Source organism: Podarcis pityusensis, assembly GCF_964106645.2.
Source record: "Podarcis pityusensis genome assembly, chromosome: 2".
Classification (NCBI taxonomy): domain Eukaryota; kingdom Metazoa; phylum Chordata; class Lepidosauria; order Squamata; family Lacertidae; genus Podarcis; species Podarcis pityusensis.
The window spans coordinates 111365827-111387732 of record NC_138029.1 but is presented as its reverse complement, the minus strand read 5'-3'; the positions used below and the strand labels follow the sequence as shown (position 1 = coordinate 111387732).

At 45.0% G+C, this 21906-nt stretch overlaps 2 protein-coding genes across 4 annotated transcripts in view; one reads left to right on the top strand and one right to left on the bottom strand.

The window, feature by feature from the left end:
* The window catches only part of LOC308470076 (killer cell lectin-like receptor subfamily B member 1B allele A), a 55945-nt gene extending 55643 nt beyond the window's left edge, over positions 1 to 302 (bottom strand). For 2 of the 3 annotated variants that reach the window (XM_080993339.1, XM_080993341.1), the window contains exon 1: positions 133 to 302. In XM_080993339.1, coding sequence (XP_080849465.1) covers positions 133 to 223 — 91 coding nt within the window. In that variant the 5' untranslated portion in view covers positions 224 to 302. The remainder of the gene's footprint in view (positions 1 to 132) is intronic. The other variant, XM_080993340.1, reaches the window with a different exon arrangement.
* A 7664-nt stretch (positions 303 to 7966) lies between these two features.
* Positions 7967 to 21906, top strand: part of LOC308470025 (C-type lectin domain family 2 member E-like) — a 41317-nt gene continuing 27377 nt past the window's right edge. Inside the window, exons 1-6 of the mRNA XM_080993239.1 lie at positions 7967 to 8048; positions 12181 to 12329; positions 12915 to 13010; positions 17757 to 17894; positions 18412 to 18605; positions 19036 to 19139. Of these exons, the coding sequence (XP_080849365.1) occupies positions 8041 to 8048; positions 12181 to 12329; positions 12915 to 13010; positions 17757 to 17894; positions 18412 to 18605; positions 19036 to 19139 (689 nt within the window). The 5' untranslated portion in view covers positions 7967 to 8040. The remainder of the gene's footprint in view (positions 8049 to 12180; positions 12330 to 12914; positions 13011 to 17756; positions 17895 to 18411; positions 18606 to 19035; positions 19140 to 21906) is intronic.

The following is a 21906-nucleotide window of genomic DNA, read 5'->3' as shown; positions in this document are numbered from 1 at the left end:
ACTGGGCAGCAAGGAAAAGAGGATTTAGCAGAGACCCGCAAAACAGAACCTGAGGACTTCAGATTATGGAACCCGCCTGCAGATTAATTACCCTGCACAAAATAAAAATGCATGACTAAGTGAGCCACTTACTGCAGTTCCTGCCAGGACGAGACATCGGAATCCTTGAACAGGAAGGCATTTCCCGAATGTTTAGGTCCGCATATGCTATTTCCCCAGCCATGTGCAGAGAAAGCTGAATGTGAAATGAAGGAAGGAAGCTGAGCTACAGCAACAGGAGCTGCAGAGGCGAATGTTCGACTCCAAGCGACAGCGACTAGCACGCTCAGCATCACAGGGTCCAAGTGGTCTCTGTCAAAGTTTTTTTTAGACTTCCTTTTCTCATAAGAATCAATTGGTTGAGACCAGTGAGTGCATCTCTGTTTAAATTATAGCTGCACCAGCGTCCTTGGCCACCCCCTCCACCTGATTCTACTGTTGCTTCTCTGCCAGAAACTGCACTTGCTGGCATCCTGTGACCCCTTTAGGTTTGGGGACTGGGGATTTGGCACCTGGTATTCTTGAGGACTAGTAACCCATTTTTATTTGATTAACCTTGTGCCTTTTAAATGATTGATTCAATCCACAATACATTTGTTCCTTGTTTTATAGGTGTCTTTTGAGATATTGAATTTTCGAGTTAAATGTTGACACCCAGTCTTAGAATGGAACACCTTTCGTTCCTGGGACTTAGCAGTAGCAACATTGCTTCAGAAGGTCTTCCCTGGGGAATGTAAGAAAAGCTCTCTGATCAATGGCCTCTCAAGATCAGGGTCAACGAGACAGTGAGTTTTGTATGAATTAAAACGTAGGTGAAATCCAAATGGGAATCCCATTTATTGATAGTCTCTATATAACTATCTCTCTTTGCAACAGAGCAAGGTACCCGGCTTTGCCAGTTGGAAAAATATAGCTAGGTATGAAGCACAAATTCAGCACCCAGCAGCACAATAGGAAAACAGGTGCACCTATTAAATCAGTACAGCAACTAAGAAGAGCCCTGCTGGACCAAAACAAAGACCTATCTCCTCCAGCATCCTGTTTATCAGAGCGACTGAGCTGGTGCTTATGGGAAGCTGGGATCTACTTCTGGGGAAAGGGAACATCAACAGAGACTTGCCCATGCTTTCCACAGGTCACATTTGGCCAAGGTGTCCAAAAAGGCATCTGCTCAAATCTGGTATGCTATAGGGTTTATCTCAGGAACATTGCTCCACTTGTTCCTCTGGGAACATGTTTCACCTCTAGGCCAGATTCCTGTCAGCAGCCCTCTTCTTCCAAGGTGGTCCCTTCAGAGACTCCGTTTTCCAGTCCTGTCTCCTCAGGAGTGAATTCCAAACCTCAGGAACAAGTAGAGCTTCCTAGAATCACCCCAGGGATCCAGAAAAGGCTTTTACCAAAGTGGGCAGAGATATTTTGCTTCAGTGCCTTTAACCAAAGCTTGTTTACAACCAGGGCTCATTTGTCTCCCCAGTGACCAGGGGACTAGGTAAACATAGACTGCTGCCATTCCTTTCTGGCTATGCACAGTGGGGCTTAAGGGGACACTAGCAGGGGAGCAAGAAGCAAAACCCTCCCCACCCCCGATCTCTGTGGAAAAGCCTTCTTAGGTACACAGCCTGTTCCCTGCATCTCCCCTGGGCATCTCTTCCATCACTCTGAGGTTTCTTACACCCGTTCCATCTCTTCCACCCTTCATTTTGCTTGAGCCACAGCAACTGGGCTCCTCCCCTGCCATCAGGCATATGGCTGAGACTGCCCCACCCTTCTTTTCCTATAGGTAGAACCGGATTAACACTGTTAGAGGACTTTAAAGCACTTGAAAGATTTGGGTGCCCCCATATATATCCAACTCAAAATATAATCACAAGTAAGCCGTAAAATTGTTTTTTATTTTTCAAAATGAAACAAAGCTTACAGCAAGATGGGAAACCATGTTTATTTTTGTATACTTCCACTTTATCTATATTTGATTTTTTTTCTCCTCCTTTTTTCTAATTGTAGAATCTATGATCAGATCCTCAAAACTAATCTTACGTAATACATCTGCTTCTGGCAACGGGAAATTTCTGTAGTGTTCCCCTTTTCCCCTTTATGCCCTAAGCATGTGCTTAGTTTGCTTAATGGTTAATCCAAGCCTGGATGGGGCCTCCAGGAAACGTCCACAGGTGGTCTCTTCAGGATCCATTGCATGGTTGGTGTGGATTGAGGCCTACTTAAAATGCCAAGCACTGGCAAAGGACTGGTGAACCCCGAGAGCCTGTCACAGAAGCTGGCAACCATAGATGAGCCATCCATTCCATATTAAAGACACAATTTCTGGCAGAATACAGATGGCAGAAACATGATGGCACTAGTGGACACTTCCTCTGGCTATGAGGAGCCACTGGACAACGCCAGGTGAAATGAAAGGAATTGGACAACGTTTTGCCTAGGATGCCCAACTGTGCCACACAAGAATGTATGCCAAAACATGAGAACTGCCAGTCTGTGTCAGTATAATGAACTCTTCAGTCACCAGCCCAATGCCCCCAAGAAAATTCACAAGTAGGAAATAATGGAGCTAAGCATCCCCTCTGAGTGTCCTCAGAAAACAAAGTTGTACACCTGCCTCTGAATGGGGTGGTCCAGTCCCTGGCTGCCCTGGTTACTAGCTGTCAATACGCCTGTGCTCTTTGAACTAAGGATAGTCCGCTTTGAAAGCCACTTAGGCTTGCAGCCATCATAACATCCTATAGCAACGATCACGTGACAACTTCCTGTGGCAAGCCACCAGAGCAGAGTTGCACGTTCTCATTGCATTCAGCCTGCACCAAGCAAACTTTTGTATAGGTATCTGCTTTAAAGGCTGGTGAGGGGGCGTTTTCCGTAGGAGGCATGAACGAAAAGGTTACTGTTAAAGTCTGAAGTGGGGGCATTGTAGTGCTCAAGGAAATGACATGTGGCTGCCCAATAAAGCCAGTGACTTGGGGATAGGTCTTAAAGATCCAAATATATTTCTGTGCCCTATCTATTTGGGGAGGGAGGTAAAGGACCCCTGGATGGTTAAGTCCAGTCAAAGGCGACTATGGGGTGTGGCGCTCATCTCGCTTTCAGGCCGGGGGAGGCGGTGTTTGTCCACAGATAGCTTTCTGGATCATGTGGGCAGCAGGACTAAACCACAACAGAACACGGTGAGGGAAACCAGAGTGCATGGAAATGCTGTTTACCTTCCCGTCGCAGCAGTACCTATTTATCTACTTGCACTGGTGTGCTTTCGAACTGCTAGGTTGGCAGAAACTGGGACAGAGCAACGGGAGCTCACCAACATGGCAGGGATTTGAACCACCAACCTTCCAATCAGCAAGCCAAAGAGGCTCAGTGGTTTAGACCACAGCTCCACCTGCTCCCTTCCAAACAAGAACAAAGAACAACCCACATGGAACTCGAATCCACAATCCCCAGCTCTGGTGGCTGATCCATTAGGCCACTAAGTCTCCTCATATATGGGTGCTCCCATCCCTGAATAAATTATACTTTGCTAAACTTTAAAAGGTCCCGAATCCATTTTTGAGAGCAATGTTGTTGTCCTTATTCCACCAACATTCTGAGATCTTGGGCAAAGCACAGCAGTACAGAGGAGGCATATGACTTGCTTGTGGCTGGTTGGCCCCTAGATGGCGCTTATGTAGCTAACCTACCGAAAAACACGACATAATTGGCTGCAAATAATCGAGATGCAGACTTCTTGCAAAGCTCTAAAAAGAAGGGTCTACACGCAGGGATCTGACTTTCGAACGCTGCTACAACAGTGATAGCCCCAAACTGAAGGATGTCGTAACAATTCTGCATCAAGCCCTTTTATCCCAAATCTCTGAGAGGTATTGTAAGGTGATCTAGTATGAGACAGAGAGAGAGAGAGAGAGAGAGAGAGAGAGGATGCTTAAACTAGGATAACATTGGAGTATTACCCCAGTGAAGTTATGTCATGTGAATCCAACCCAGTGAGTATGCTATGATGGGAAGGGTGTGATTGGCACAATGTTTTACACGTGTTCTTGTTCTGTGGTGCAGACACAGGAGGTTGCAACCATTGTTAACCAGATGGCTTGTTATGCAGAGACTTAATCTTGTGTCTCACAGCCACTGCCTGACTAGAAAGAGCTCTTCCTTGCATGCACCACCATCCATGCAGTTCTCATTGCAGAGATGAGGGTGCAAAGTTTGGTCTCTTATCTTAGCTGACAAGCAAAAACTTAAGATAAAGAGGGGTGAAAGCAGGTGGAACAGGTTTGCAGGTACATACGGTATGTGGAAGAAATTCTTCTCTTACGTGGCCAGTTAGGTATAATACAACAGCCACAATGTTTTGGTTACATTACTGAGAAGTCTCCCTGGTTAAGCAGCTCTTGGCAGGCATTGCTAAGTGGATGTATTTAAGGTGCTTGTTAATCTCCTTGTCCAACATGTCAAACTCTAGTGCACTGTGTTGTTACGGTTGTGTTAAAGTTCTTTTGTTTAATTATTTATTGAATGATGTTATGCAGATGATAGATAGATAGATGATAGATAGATAGATGATAGATAGATAGATAGATAGATAGATAGATAGATGATAGATAGATAGATAGATAGATAGATAGATAGATGATAGATAGATAGATAGATGATAGATAGATATTAGATAGATAGATAGATAGATAGATAGATAGATAGATAGATAGATAGATATAGATAGATAGATGATAGATAGATGATAGATAGATAGATAGATAGATAGATAGATAGATGATAGATAGATAGATAGATAGATAGATGATAGATAGATATAGATAGATGATAGATAGATAATAGATAGATAGATAGATAGATAGATAGATGATAGATGATAGATGATAGATGATAGATGATAGATGATAGATAGAGATAGATAGATAGATAGATAGATAGATAGATAGATAGAGATAGATGATAGATAGATAGATAGATAGATGATAGATAGATAGATAGATAGATAGATAGATAGATGATAGATGATAGATAGATAGATAGATAGATAGATAGATAGATGATAGATAGATATAGATAGATAGATAGATAGATAGATAGATAGATAGATAGATGATAGAAGATAGATAGATAGATAGATGATAGATAGATATAGATAGATAGATAGATAGATAGATAGAGAGAGAGATGATAGAGATGATAGATAATAGATAGATGATAGATAGATAGATAGATAGATAGATAGATGATAGATGATAGATAGATGATAGATAGATATAGATAGATAGATAGAGAGAGAGAGAGATAGATAGATGATAGATAGATGATAGATAGATAGATAGATAGATAGATAGATAGATGATAGTTAGATGATAGATGATAGATGATAGATGATAGATGATAGATGATAGATGATAGATAGATGATAGATAGATACTGGTAGGTAGGTAGGTAGGTAGGTAGATAGATGATAGGTAGATGATAGATAGATAGATAGATAGATAGATAGATAGATGATAGATAGATAGATGATAGATTTTTTTCCCCTTTATTTCCCCCCAAAAAAACTAGGTGCGCCTTATGGGACAGTGCGTCCTATAGGGCAAAAAATACGGTACTTTAATTCTGAGAAACAGCTTGCCGAACTTATCTATAATTGCTATAGTGAGGCAAATAGATGCAACAAGGCTAGCGAAGCGGGGGGGGGGGGGATTTGTGGATGTTAACATGCAGAGCACATGAACACTACACCAGAGGAACATCGCCCAGCTGTGAGGCGTGAAGCCCTCTCCCTGCAAGGCCCTTTCAGCCTGGCCTAGGGCAGTGGCGTAGCGTGGGTTGTCAGCACCCGGGGCAAGGCAAGTAATTTGCGCCCTCTAACCCGTGGATTTGCGCCCCCTAACCCGTGGATTTGCGCCCCCTAACCCGTGGATTTGCCCTAACCCCAGATGTTGCGCCCGGTGCGGCCAGCCCCCCCTGCACCCCCCACGCTATGCCACTGGCCTAGGGGGTGAGGCCCACACTCACCAGCCCTACTGAAGAGGCTCCTCTGTGTCAATGTAATAAATGTATGGTTTTTAGTGTTTAACTGTATCCATTGGGGGAGGAGTAGAAACTATGGTAGGGGACACGTTGTGCCGCTTCTGGAGTAGTTTGTCCACCTTTGGTCCCCACCCTGCACTCAGCCCTCACCTGTGGCTCCTAGAAGCTGCCAGCATGCGACAGCAGACACACTTGGGAATGGCTTTGTCTTCTCCTTTCGCAATCACTCGTAGCTGAGTAAGATTGTCTTCCATAAACACGGTTTTAACAATGAGTCTGTAAGTGACTGTGGAGGCCAGTTCTGGATTCACTCGTCCTTCCACAGTGGGGACATTGGTTCCCGGGCAGGAGTTGATCACGGTGTGGATTTGCCAAGCGTGCCTTCCTCTTAGCTCATATCTCTCTTGCGTCCTGAGTTTGAATGTCTTCAAAGCCCATGACACCTTTGGTAAAGGCTGTTCTCCAACTGGAGCGCTCGCAGGCCAGTGTTTCCCAGTTGTTAGTGTTTATACTACTTTTTTTTTTTTTTAGATTTGCCTTGAGACAGTCTCTAAACCTCTTTTGTTGACCACCAGCATTACACTTTACATTTTTAAGTTCACAATAGAGTAGTTGCTTTGGAAGACGATCATCAGGCATCCACACAACATGACCAGTCCAACGAAGTTGATGTTGAAGAATCATTGCTTCAACACTGGTGATCTTTGCTTCTTCCAGTAAACTGATATTAGTTAGCCTGTCTTCTCAAGTGATGTGTAAATTCTTTTGGAGACACCGTTGAATGGCTGGCTAAACCAGGTGAGGGGAGCCGACGGGTCTCAAACCCCTGGTGAGTTGGGGACTTCCCGTGCATGCGAAGACAGGCTGCAGCAGATTGAGCAGACGAGACAAAGAGGGGGTCCAACCGTCACTGAGACGGTTACTGTATGCGCTACTGCCACTTTCTCTAAAAATAATAAAATAAAATCTCAAAGCAAGAAACTTGCTTTATGGAACCTTTTTTTCAAAAAGGTTGGAAGTGGCAGGACAGCCCTCCAAATAGCTCTCGAGTAACCCTAACCTAGATCCTTTAGACGTGTCGGGGGAATTCCCTCTGCACTCAGTTGGACTTTCCCCTATTTTTCGCCCTATAGGGCGCACCGGCCCATAGGGCGCACCTAGTTTTGGAGGGGGGGGGAATAAAGGGAAAAAAATATTTCCCCGCCAGGCGTGGGGCTGAGGCGGGGGAAGCCCGAGCTTCCCCCGACCCCAGCCCCCAGAACAGGCTGCTATGCACAAGCCTTGGGAGCCCGGCGGGAACTCCTGCTGGGCTCCCAAGGCTTGCGGATAGCTTCCTGAAGCCTGGAGAGTGAGAGGGGTCAGTGCGCACTGACCCCTCTCACTCTCCAGGCTTCAGCGAAAGCCTGCATTCGCCCCATAGGACGCACACACATTTTCCCTTCATTTTTGGAGGGGGAAAAGTGCGTCCTATAGGGCAAAAAAATACGGTACTTCTCAGCGGAAGTTCCTCTAAGCCTTAGTCACTGAAGACAGCAGGCTGGATTTTCCTATGTTCATTTGTAAGATTACTAGCAGTTCTAGAGCATCTGCTTGTTTGCTGTGCGTAGCCGAGCACCCTTTGCGCGATAGCAATGGACACCACAGGTGAAACAAAGTTAAGTGTTTACATTTTCCCATTTTCCCAGCCAAGTTAAGCACACCCTTTTTCTTGTCCGGTTAAAGGTTGAGTTGAGTACTGATAAGGGCTTGTCTCTAATGATAACAGCAAAGTTTATCCTGCAAGATAAACACCGGGGAGCTGCTGCTTCAACAGGTGACACTGAGCACTTTAATCAGCGGCTGGTAGCTCGATCTGCTGTCGAAGGGCCTCTGCTGTGCCACCATGGCAGGAAAATAAGAGGAAAGAGGAAAGGGACCCAACCTGCAAAACCTTCAGTGCACAGGGGGAGGAGAAGGAGCCGCATACTCTTCATGGAGAGGTAAGGATTTCTGCCTTGTCCTGGAGGAAAAACTCTCTAGGAACAGATTCTAGACTGGAAGCACATCGGGTGGGTGGGAGACGACGTAATCGTAGAATCGTGGGGTTGGAAGGGGTCAGAAAGGCATCTAGTCCAGCCCCCTGCAGTGCAGGAATCTCATTTAAGGCATCCAGGACAGATGACCATCCAACCTCTGCTTCAATGAAGAAGATATCTGATGAATATCAAGTGCTTGCTTTTGGAGTGTGGATCTTGGCTGTCTTTGTGGGGTGAGGAATAAAGGAGTTCGAGAAAGGCAGGAAAATGCTGTGCTGAATTCAGGCAGGGGGGCTCCCCTCACTTGGGCAGGAGGCTTTTGTGTAGCCTCTGTCTGTCAGGGACTGGGCAGAGGAGGAATGGGGGAGACCGTCTCCCCAGCCTGACCCTTCCAGAGAAGAGGAAGACAGCTTAAATTTACAACAGGGGTTTGAGGGAGGTCACAGCTCAGAGGCAGATGAGGGGGAAAGCTGGGAAATAATGGGAGAAGAGAAGGAGGAGGACGGGGAGAACCAGGGGGGCCACAGCTGATGGACACACTGTCTTTAGAAAGCATTCCAGGCCCCCCCCCCTTCCAAAACATAGCAGGCCTTGGAAGTTGGAGGGCAAAGAGCTCAAAGGCAGAGGGCACTTCTCAGCACCCATAGGGGTGACAAATGAGGAAATGGGAGAGACGGGTGGGGTGCAGTTTCATTCGAAGCAACACGTTATTCCGAGAGGCTGTATTCCCAAGCCTCTCTCTGTGAATACTGAATAAAAGCTGATGGTAATGACTTTTCCATATATTATCCATTCCTGACAACTTGCCATGGGAGTTGGTTCCTCAGCCGCCTGATACTATCATACAGACCTAGACAATTGTTTTTACTCTATTAAGGGGCCAGATTGGGGGGGGGGGACTCGTGTACATGTGTGTGTATAGAGGCTGCCCCAGCACATGACAAGAATCCATGACCGGCATCGCCATGTAAACTCACCAGGAGAACCAGACCTGTTAGGGACTGAAGAGTGTGTGAATAATTCTGTGGAACTATTTAGGTGTCTTTCAGCAAATTTGCAGAAGTTCATTGAATTAAATTACGCTCCTCCGTTGAAAAAGGATGGTTGTGTTATCAATAATGTTGCATGTGTGAATGGGCACTGTTAATGTAATTCTCACTGCTTGCGCTTCACAGCGTTTCATTTCTTTCTGGCTATGCTGCTTACAGTCTTCTTCTTCCCTCTCGTGCTCTTGCGCGTAACTTGGTATAACGGCTTCATGCATCTGATCAAAGGTTACAGCAACAGACACCTGTTAGTCACTCAGTGTAAGCAGATGGTTTTCTTGCTTCCCCTTTCCAGCTCTGCAAAGAAGACTTCTGCAAGTAAGACTTGAAACTGGAAGAAATAAGGGGCCAGGGGCTTTTGGGAAGTGATCTGTATCTGAGGGTATAAAAACTTGGCTGTGGATGTCACTGTGTTTTCCAAGGCTTCCTTTAGCAGGAATATCTGCCCCCTAATGCTCAGAACTCCTTCCCAGAACATTTCTATTAACCCCACCACCACCTCTAACCTGCCCCCATCCGTGAAGTTTTTCCCAACTTGAACCCATAGTCCTCATCTCTTCCCGAGTTTTGTAACTTAACTTGAGTATAATCTTACATGCTTACCATCTTCTTTGGACTCAGCTACAATCAGTCAAAAAACAGAGATTTGTATGCATTATAAACGTGCAACATCAGGTGGTGTTGGAGGGCAAAAAAATTTCATCCCCCTTCCTCCGCCACTGGCCCCTCCCATCAATAAAACCGCTAAAAATACATAGCAATCTGAGGTACACCCCCCCCTTTTAGCAGCCCTGTTCCCAGCAACGCATGTTCAGAAGCTCCCACGTTGCCTCAGATAGTGTACTGTAGTAGCCAAATCATAGGGGAGCGGACCCCCCCCCCCATTTGAGAGAGGCTGCGGGCCCACAAAGTTGATAGGCATTGCCATTCAAATAGTGGGCGTGCGCCGCATCATGTGATTGATTACCTGCCCCCTTCCACACAAAGATAATTTATTCAAGTTGGCACCGGTGTTTGGTAGCAATTGTGCTTGGGCACTTCTGTTTGCTTTTAATTAAAGGTGTGCACACACGGGTACAGAAATGCGTGCATGCAGGCTCAGAGCAGAAAAGGCCAATAGGGCTAAATAAGATAGCTGTAAATAGGTGCTGCTCCTTCTCTGACGTGAATAACAGAAGTTATAGCCAGATAGCTTTATTTTATTGCACCTGCTTCACTAGCAGGCACTTTGACCGGAGCGTGCACTTTGTAACTACGAGTTTGTGCACACCGGATTCTACTGTGAATTGGAGGCTATTTGAGTCTCTACTGTAGAGAAAAGCACTTTCTTTTAAACTGTTAACGGAGAAATTTGAGGGCTCCCTTGGACAAAAGCAAAGACACCAGCCAGGAATATCAGAGCAAAACAGCAGCCAGTAGGCTTGGTCTTTATTGTAAACTGTCATGACAGGACTCCCACTCACTGCAAGATGAAGCAAGATGGAAGCCCCAAACAAAAGGCGACCCCAACTTTTATCCGTTCCTAATCCCCATGCTACACCCCTAAAACTACATCATTGCTACATCATAACTACATCACTGATAGATCCCAAAAAAGGAGGGGTTGAGGCGGTAACCTGAGTGTCTTGGCACCTGTCTCGTTCCTCCCCTCTCCCTTCTCAAGCGCACATTCCATAGAACAAAGAGAAGTTCACAGTTTCCTGCCCCCAGAGGGGAGGGTTGACTACTGTCTTTTGTTTTAGTCGGTACTGAATCCATTTCCAAATGCTGGTTCTTTGTAAGTGAAATGATCCATAGTCTGGCACCATCAACGTTAGTATGTCCGCTAGGGTGAGCTCACTGCGGACGTGTTGGTAGGCCTGGGGGATTATGCCTGCCCTAGATCAAGCCTCCCCCCTTTGAGAGTCCTTCTTCCAAGGTGCAAAACAAAAGTGGAACGGCACAGATCTGACATACGGTTATATTTCTATGAATTTATAACAGAAACACTATAGAGGTAGAGATACTTTCACTCAAAGCAGAAACTTTCTGACACATTCTGAAAAGATTAGTCATGGTCAATTAATTCTGGATATGTTGTATTGTTGTTGTTTAGTCGTTTAGTCGTGTCCGACTCTTCGTGACCCCATGGACCAGAGCACGCCAGGCACTCCTGTCTTCCACTGCCTCCCGCAGTTTGGTCAAACTCATGCTGGTAGCTTCGAGAACAGCTTTCGCCACTCTTTTGTTGACTATGAGGGCCACTCCATTTCTTTTACAGGATTCTTGCCCACAGTAGTAGATATAATGCTCATCCAAACTGAATTCGCCCATTCCCGTCCATTTTAGTTCACTGATGCCTAGCTAAATAATATTTATTCAATGTCAATATTTATTCTTGCCATCTCATAATAAGAATAAATATTGACATCCTGGGCATCAGTGAACTAAAATGGACAGGAATATGTTGTATTACCGCCTGTCAAAGTCATTGAGCAAGATAGACAGAGGCCTTGCAGTACCTGCTTGGCTGCCACAAGGGGCGCTGTTCGGTTACATTCATTGGCTAGAGCACAGCGATTTATTTGAACAGGGAAACAGTCTACCCAGTTTGAGAATAGGGAACAGGTTCCGTACGGGGGCAGACTTCTATGTTTAGGCGCTTCCTTATTTATGGAGGCCCTTACAAAAAAAAGTTTACCAATGGGAGTTGTGTGTGTGTGTATTCGTGTCATGCTTGTGGAACTGGGGGGGGGGGGGGGGGCGGGATTCCTGGAACAATCCTAAATCTTCCAACATTCAGCTTTGTTGGATACCCACTGATTCTAGTGTCCTGACAAGAGTGGGAGAAAAGCTTTTCTCTTTCCACTTTCTTTGTGCCATGCATAATTTTATAAACTTCTATAGATTTTTTTTTGGTTTTTTTAGGGGGTTGTCCTCTTCACTTAAATAGTTGTACTTCTGCAAACCTAAATTTTTGATACCTCCCTCTTGTTTCTCATAAAGGCGTCTGGTGCTTCTGCAAGCAAGGGTTGTTTTGCCTGTAAATAAGGTTTTCAATTATTCTGAAGGATGAAGGATCTGCTGGCAGGTGATCCAAAAATGGTGGAACATGCCAATACCTACGAGAAACCTGTAAGAGCAGAACAAGTTGTGTTTTTACCTCAACAGAATGGAGCAAGTTACAATTCTGAAAATTCAGAGAGGAGAGAAAAATCTGGTAAGCAAGTTAATTCTGATGCATGAAAAGTATTAAGATGGAGACTGGAGACAGATTATTTTTTATTTTATTTTATTTTATTTATTTTTTGCAGAATGTGCAGTCATGTCATTCCATTTTGTAAGCCGGTTTTGGTAGTTTGCAAAATCCTGCCCAGCCTATGTAGCCATAGGTGACGATGGGCCATATTCACGGCTGCGTGGCTGAAAATGAACATGGGCCATTTTCAAATGAAACAAATAACTTGCATGGAGACTTTGTTACCAAATGAAGCAAAGTGAGTCAATGAAAAATGGATATTAATTCCCCAACCACTCTGGGCAGCTCCCAACAGAATATTAAAAACATGATACCAGGTGCTTACAGGAACAGGAGCCTAGAACTAGAACCTTGCAGGAAGGAGTGCTTGTAAGGACGCTTGAGGTCCTACACCTCTCAGGAGTGTTTGGGCATCCTAGAACTGCCTATGATCCGCTTGCATTGCTCATACCTATGAAGGGAGCCTACGGCAGAAGAAATTTGCAGAAACCCAGAACTGCCCACTCCCTAAGCCTTGAACACCCATCTGCTTGTTGCTTTTGGCAGGCACAATTTCAACACCACCTGGCATTGTTGAAAAGCGAGAGGGACAGCGAGGAGGTCCTCACAGTGAATCGAAGGAAGAGGCTGGAGATGCTGCTGGTAAGTTTGCCTCCTTAGGCAAAGCTGTCATTATTGTTGTTGTTGTTGTTGTTGTTTAGTCGTTTAGTCGTGTCCGACTCTTCGTGACCCCATGGACCAGAGCACGCCAGGCACTCCTGTCTTCCACTACCTCCTGCAGTTTGGTCAAACTCATGCTGGTAACCTCAAAAACACTATCCAACCATCTCGTCCTCTGTCGCCCCCTTCTCCTTGTGCCCTCCATCTTTCCCAGCATCAGTGTCTTCTCCAGGGAGTCTTCTCTTCTCATGAGGTGGCCAAAGTACTGGAGCCTCAGCTTCACGATCTGTCCTTCCAGTGAGCACTCATGGCTGATTTCCTTAAGAATGGATGCGGTTGATCTTCTTGCAGTCCATGGGACTCTCAAGAGTCTTCTCCAGCACCATAATTCAAAAGCATCAATTCTTCGGCGATCAGCCTTCTTTATGGTCCAGCTCTCACTTCCATACATCACTACTGGGAAAACCATGGCTTTAACTATATGGACCTTTGTTGGCAAGGTGACGTCTCTACTTCTCAAGATGCTGTCTAGGCCTGTCATTGCCCTTCTCCCAAGAAGCAGGCGTCTTTTAATTTCGTGGCTGCTGTCACCATCTGCAGTGATCATGGAGCCCAAGAAAGTAAAATCTCTCACTGCCTCCATTTCTTCCCCTTCTATTTGCCAGGAGGTGATGGGACCAATGGCCATGATCTTCGTGTTTTTTTTATGTTGAGCTTCAGACCATATTTTGCGCTCTCCTCTTTCACCCTCATTAAAAGGTTCTTTAATTCCTCCTCACTTTCTGCCATCAAGGTTGTGTCATCTGCATATCTGAGGTTGTTGATATTTCTTCCGGCAATCTTAATTCCAGTTTGGGATTCATCCAGCCCAGCCTTTCGCATGATGTATTCTGCATATAAATTAAATAAGCAGGGAGACAAAATACAGCCTTGTCGTACTCCTTTCCCAATTTTGAACCAATCAGTTGTTCCATATCCAGTTCTAACTGTAGCTTCTTGTCCCACATAGAGATTTCTCAGGAGACAGATGAGGTGATCAGGCACTCCCATTTCTTTAAGAACTTGCCATAGTTTGCTGGGGTCGACACAGTCAAAGGCTTTTGCATAGTCAATGAAGCAGAAGTAGATGTCTTTCTGGAACTCTCTAGCTTTCTCCATAATCCAGCGCATGTTTGCAATTTGGTCTCTGGTTCCTCTGCCTCTTCTAAATCCAGCTTGCACTTCTGGGAGTTCTCGATCCACATACTGCTTGAGCCTTCCTTGTAGAATTTTAAGCATAACCTTGCTAGCGTGTGAAATGAGTGCAATTGTGCAGTAGTTGGAGCATTCTTTGGCACTACCCTTCTTTGGGATTGGGATGTAGACTGATCTTCTCCAATCTTCTGGCCACTGCTGAGTTTTCCAAATTTGCTGGCATATTGCGTGTAGCACCTTAACAGCATCATCTTTTAAAATTTTAAATAGTTCAGCTGGAATACCATCACTTCCACTGGCCTTGTTATTTGCAGTGCTTTCTAAGGCCCATTTGACTTCACTTTCCAGGATGTCTGGCTCAAGGTCAGCAACCACACTACCTGGGGTGTACGAGACATCCATATCTTTCTGGTATAATTCCTCTGTGTATTCTTGCCACCTCTTCTTGATGTCTTCTGCTTCTGTTAGGTCCTTACCACTTTTGTCCTTTATTATGGTAATCTTTGTACGAAATGTTCCTTTCATATTTCCAATTTTCTTGAACAGATCTCTGGTTCTTCCCATTCTGTTGTTTTCCTCTATTTGTTTGCATTGCTCGTTTAAGAAGGCCTTCTTGTCTCTCCTTGCTATTCTTTGGAAATCTGCATTCAATTTCCTGTATCTTTCACTATCTCCCACGCATTTTGCTTGCCTTCTCTCCTCCGCTATTTGTAAGGCCTCGTTGGACAGCCACTTTGCTTTCTTGCATTTCCTTTTCATTGGGATGGTTTTCGTTGCTGCCTCCTGTACAATGTTACGAGCCTCCATCCATAGTTCTTCAGGCACTCTGTCCACCAAATCTAAATCGTTAAACCTGTTCCTCACTTCCACTGTGTATTCATAAGGGATTTGACTTAGATTGTATCTTACCGGCCCAGTGGTTTTTCCTACTTTCTTCAGTTTAAGCTTGAATTTTGCTATAAGAAGCTGATGATCTGAGCCACAGTCAGCTCCAGGTCTTGTTTTTGCTGACTGTATAGAGCTTCTCCATCTTTGGCTGCAGAGAATATAATCAATCTGATTTCGATGCTGCCCATCTGGTGATGTCCATGTGTAGAGTCGTCTCTTGTGTTGTTGGAAAAGCGTGTTGGTGATGACCAGCTTGTTCTCTTGACAGAACTCTATTAGCCTTTGCCCTGCTTCGTTTTGATCTCCAAGGCCAAACTTGCCAGTTGTTCCTTTTATCTCTTGACTCCCTACTTTAGCATTCCAATCCCCTATAATGAGAAGAACATCCTTCTTTGGTGTCACTTCTATAAGGTCTTGTAAGTCTTCATAGAATTGGTGAATTTCAGTTTCTTTAGCACCAGTAGTTGGTGCATAAACTTGGATTACTGTGATGTTAAAAGGTCTGCCTTGGATTCGTATCGATATCATTCTATCATTTTTGAGATTGCATCCCAGTACAGCTTTCACCACTCTTTTGTTGACTATGAGGGCCACTCCATTTCTTTTACGGGTTTCTTGCCCACAGTAGTAGATGTGATGGTCATCTGAACTGAATTCGCCCATTCCCGTCCATTTTAGTTCACTGATGCCCAGGATGTCAATATTTATTCTTGCCATCTCATTTTTGACCACATCCAACTTACCCAGGTTCATGTTTCTTACATTCCAGGTTCCTATGCAATATTTTTCTTTACAGCATTGGACTTTCCTTTCGCTTCCAGGCATATCCGCAACTGAGCGTCCTTTCGGCTTTGGCCCAGCCGCTTCATCAGCTCTGGATCTACTTGTACTTGTCCTCCGCTCTTCCCCAGTAGCATGTTGGACGCCTTCCGACCTGAGGGGCTCATCTTCCAGCGTCATAACTTTTATATGCCTGTTGTCTTTGTCCATGGAGTTTTCTTGGCAAGGATACTGGAGTGGCTTGCCGGTTCCTCCTCCAGGTGGGTCACGTTTGGTCAAAACTCTCCACTATGACCTGTTCATCTTGTGTGCCCTGCTCGGCGTAGTTCATAGCTTCTCTGAGTTCTTCAAGCCCCTTCGCCACGGCAAGGCAGTGATCCATGAAGGGGTCATTATTATTATTATTATTATTATTTATTAATTATTACCCCGCCCACTCTGGGCGGCTCTCAACAGAATATTAAAAACACAATAAAACATCAAACATTGAAAACTTCCCTAAACAGGGCTGCCTTCAGATGTCTTCTCAAAGTCAGATAGTTGTATATTTCCTTGACGTCTGATGGGAGGGCGTTCCACAGGGCAGGCGTCACTACCGAGAAGGCCCTCTGCCTGCTTCCCTGTAACTTTTTAAAAGGCTCTCTGAATACTGTCATTCTGGGAGTTGTTGTTATTTCTTCACTTCAGAAAAGCTAATAAAATGCAAAGATGCAAATGAGTGGGCAGGTGCTTGTATTAATTCCTGGAAATGGGGTTGCAAAAATAAAAATAAAAATGGGCATCTGGGGTGACAGAAAGAGTGTCATGAAACAGAGAAAGCCCTTAACCTGTTATATATATATGCTACTCCTCAGCTATTGAGGCCCATCCTCATCCTCACCTATGGCTACTTAGGCTGGGCAGGATTTTGCAAACGATGAAAACCTACCAAAATACACAGCCTGATCTTTAAAAGTATACGTTTTCTCCCTCTTCACCACCCCTGGTTTATTTTCATCAACTACAAGGGGGGGCAGGGAGTAATGCATATGCTAGATGTCTGCTCTGGGACCAGTTGAATTCTTCAGCTATAGGTAAAAGATTGCTCTTTCTGATCAAATGTCTTATCTTGGTAGGTGTCTATCCCAGTTTGCCCTCTAGCTATTCCTAGTAGCAATCAGTTCTTGCCCCCAAAGGATGACCCCCAAAATCACCTGCCCAGTTTAACAGCTGTGTGGATGAGCTGGATGGGGCCGTTTGTGAGGTGAGGCCCCCAAGTCTTCCTGTGGGGGGGAGGGAGGGCTGTCACTCATATCTCAGTAAGAATCTGACAGCCTGGGTGTCCAAAGGCTGCTGGCTAATGTGTTCCAACCCCAAATTAAGAAAAATAATTTTGAGAATAATTTAGATAAAGGTACGGAAATATGTATGGTATGGGAGGCAAGTAAAGCATATTATATAAGAGGTTATTTTATACAACACAACTCTTTACTTAAAAGAGAGAGACAGGAGAAACACAAAAAAGATTCTGTGTAAATTTAAACAAAAAGAAAAAGAGCTGGAACAATCGCCAACAAATGCAAATATTACCTGGCAAATTAAGATGCTGCAGAGACCATTAGCTATGGAAACAAAATTGAAATATACCAACCCCAAACTCCTGAATGTCAAGAAGAAATAGATATTGCAATTATAACAACAAAGTTCTGGTATTAGCAACCCAGTTCTCCATGCTGGTTTTAGTTGTGTGTGTGTGTGTGTGAGTGTGTGTGTTGTGATGTGGCTACATGTGAAAGACCCCTTATAGGTGAGATTTGTATTATTATTATTTCTTCCCTAGCAATGGTAAATCAAGACCATTATTTGTGTGTGCTAATTTCCTTTCAGGGGGTCACCCTAATTATTGCTGTAAAAGAATCATGCCTAAGTGTATCATCTTAATTGTATCCATCGTCATCGTCGTCGTCGAAATTATCCTCATTCTCCTCTTCCTCACCACCATCTTTGTTCTTGCTGTCCCGAGAGGTGAGTTTTCTGCCTGTTTTCTTAGTGCTTTCTTCCAGGTCTGTCCCAGGCATGACCTCTGTCTGCCATCAGCACTTTGGCTGCTAATGGCCAGTTCACACTTAGCAGCAGCAGTTAGAAAAACAGCTGCCTTTGGCTGAATCCTTATTATCCATGCTCTTGCCAATGGCTCTCTGGGACTTTGGTCCTGTTTAGGGAAGTTTTTAATGTTCGATGTTTTATCTTGTATTTATCTCTGGGACTTTGGAGGGGATCTTTCCCAGCTCTACCTGAAGTTGCCAGAGATTGAACCCGAGACCGTCAGCATGCAAAGCAGATGCTCTGCCACTGAGCAACAAAGCTCCCCCAAGTTGTGTGATTCCTTTACTGCTCCTTCCCTTTCCTCTCTCTAAGATGCATCTGAATCCAGGGGCCACAAGAGCTGCTTATTGATTCCTTCTTTGCCCTCCCTCCAAGCCGGAGGTTGAAATGTTATGTGCAGATCACAGTACACAGCAGAACTTTCTCTCTCTTGCAGGGGGGATATCCAACCAGACTTCCCCTGATGTGAATTACTCTGCTGCTTTGAGAGCAGCGTGCCCAGCTGGCTGGATTATTTATGAAGGGAAGTGTTACTTTTTCTCAGAAGAAGAAAGAAACTGGACTTCTGCCCAGCGCTTTTGCATTTCCCAGGGCTCTTCTCTGGCTGCGATTCAGAGTGAGCTGGAAAAGGTGAGACCAACAAATGTATAAATGTTTGTGAGAATTATCTCCTGCACAGCACTAAGGATGAGCTATCCTTATGGAAATATAAAGAGAATCTGTGAGCTAACTTGGCTTTGTCATAGCTTGATGCAAACAAATTATCCAACTTGCAGCCATTATGATCAAGGATAATAGGAATTGTAGATCAATTCTCCAGCAAGTTCCCCATCCCTGCCTATAGGCTTCCTTCAGCCACTTTCCTATCCTCGTTGAACCTCCTTCCTCCCTTTTCAGCAAAGCTTTCCTTCTGCTATCTAAGCCTCACTTACTTTGCATCTCCAGTCTCACTGCCCAGGTCTCTGTCAGAAGTTCGTTCTCCTCCCACAATTGGCATTATTTGAGGTGGAAGACTCACTTGGAGGCATTGCTCTAAGCTGTTTGTGTGTTTTCAACCAAGGTGTTCATGCTCCGGTTCAAGGGTGAAGCTGACCATTGGATTGGCCTCCGGAAGGACTTCAATGATACCTGGATATGGGCAGATAGATCAGAATACAATTACACGTGAGTCCTTGGTCTTCTCTGAATTGGGACTAAGCAGGGACCATGCTGTGTACAGTGAGTTGATCAAACCTGAATCTGCAACCAAAAATCAGTCCAGAACGTGAACTTCAGGGAATCAGAATTGCACTCAAAGCATAAACCTCTCAGTAACCTTCCTGATATGTTGGGGTTTCTCACCTCTGACCAGACACACAGAAACCATCCACACTGCTGACAAGCTTCAGCTAAGGCTCTTGAGCTACCTCTGGTGTGGAGAAAGTCCTTGTCCTCCCACTCTCATAAGACTTAAGGTCAATCAATTAAGCTGAACGGTAGGCGATTCTGGATGCAGTAATGTGTTTCTTCACACATTACATATTATGGAATCCACTCCCGCAAGACAGAAAGCTTTAGCGGGGAATTAGACAGACTCACGGAGAACAAGGCTGATGATGGGACCTGATAATGAGACATATGCTGCCTCCAAGAACTCAGGCAGCGTAGCTTTGAATACAAGTTGCTGTGGAACAATCATTGGAGAAGGTTCTAGTAAAAAACACACCACATTTTTCGCTCTATAAGACGCACCGGACCATAAGACTCACCTAGTTTTTGGAAGAGGAAAACAAGGGGAAAAAAATTCTGAATCCCAGAAGCCAGGACAGCCAGTGGGATCACAGCGATCCCGCTGGCTGTCCTGACTTCTTGCTTGGCTGTGCGCAGCCTTTCCCAGGCAAGGGGAGCCTTCATCCCCTGCCCAGGCGAGGCTGCGCACAGATAAGGCTCCCCCAAGAGCCGTGCTCCCTTTAAAGAGTGAGCGGAGTGTATGTGTGGCTCTAGGGGTTTTTCCCCAAGGATGGAGAAGGGCAGCCCTTCTCCCTCCTCAGGGAAAAGCCCCGAAGAGCCGCGCACACACTCCACGCGGCTCTTTAAAGGGAGTGCTGAGCAGAGCCTCCTGCCTGCATTCGCTCCATAAGACGCACACACATTTCCCCTTACTTTTTATGAGGGGAAGAGTGCGTCTTATAGAGCGAAAAATATGCTAAGTATTTTATTGCTTTTTCAGTAAACAGTGAAGAGAAAGGAAACAATACAAAATATCAAGTACAGGTCATCTGTCATACAACCAAAATACAAAACCACACAGGGTGAAGCTTATCCATGGATCAGATCACTCCATAATGTTAAAGGTGGTTTCTTTAGGGAGGCAGATTTATGAGTATAATCAAGAAACATAAGCCATGTACTCTCACACTTTCTTAATCTGCTATCTAACAATCCTGATATGCTGTGCCAATCTCCAGTAGCGCTGTCTCCCAGACTGGCAAGCCAGTCATGTAACACAGGCCCCAAATCAATGGATTCCAGAAAGGAGATTCCGACCAAAACTCAGGAAGAACTTTCTGGCAGTAAGAGCTGTCCGACAGTGAAACAGGCTCCCTTGGGAGGTGGTGGTCTCTCCTTTATTGGAGATTTTTAAATAGAGGTTGGATGGCCACCTGCAAAGGGTTCTTTAGCTGTGATGAACACAATGGGGTTTTCTTCTGAGTAGACATGTGTACAGGATTGTACCATAAGTCTCAGAGCTACAGAGTTACGAAATACTGATGATCTGGAACTAAGTTCCCATTTCTAATGGATCTGATTCTTGGCTACATAGTTCATGACACTGTCCCACCCATGCAAAACAGAGCAACCAACCTGGCTTGCCCATCTCACCTTTCCTCCTTGTGTTGCAGGTTGGTGGTGAAAGGAAGTGAAAACTGTGCCTATCTAAGCAAGGAGTTTGCCATTGCCTCCCGTTGCCACATACCGATAAAGTGGATCTGCAGTCACCCTGATGTGTATATGAGGAATAAAAACTCTACAGCAGGAAAAATCAGATGACAAGAGAAATTATGGTCAACCCCAGGGATGTAAGAAATCAGCAATTTCCATTCTGGCCCATTTTAATCACAATCAGCACTATTTCCATTCCGCTGCAGTTTGATTTCCTTCTAATGCTACAATATTCATCTCACTGTCTACTATTTAACATCGCTTGTGCAACTTGCATTCATTTATATGTAAAGGAAACATCAAAACGATGTAAGAAAGTATTTAATGACATATGCTTTGTATACATCAGGACGGCAACAACAATCAGGTGAACAAATACTGATTGTATTCACTTGATTCTCTGACCACAGAGCTGCCACAATTTCTGCTTGCTTTTCTGTTTTTGTCGCAATTCTCTGACATCCTTAGGTAAGCCTTTCCATCGTATGACCTGGATACTATTTCTAGATGGAATGGCAGCCTGCATACTTGCAGCCTGATCTTTGCACAACATCAACTTGTCTTCCCTTATAATGAATATTGAAATCTGTCACCAAGAAGAGAATGGAAAATCATAAATAGTGACTTTGGTCAGGCTATCCGCAAGCCTTGGGAGCCCAGCGGGAGTTTCTGCCGGGCTCCCAAGGCTTGCGGATAGCAGCCTGTTCTCTGCAAGCTCCGGGAGCAATGGCGAGGTTGCACAACCTTGCCATCGCTCCCAGAGACCGTTCTGGGGGCTCGAGTCAGGGGAAGCCCGAGCTTCTCCTGCCCCCAGCCCCACAAGCTCCGAGAGCGATGGCGAGGTTGCGCAACCTCGCCTTCGCTCCCAGACCCCCAGACCCAAGGCTAAAAACGAAGCCAGGACAGCTAGCGGGATCCATCCCACTCACTGTCATGGCTTCTTTGCTCTTTGGGGCTCAGGGGGGGGATAAAAAAAAATTCTTTCTCCCCCCCCCAAAAAAATAAGTGC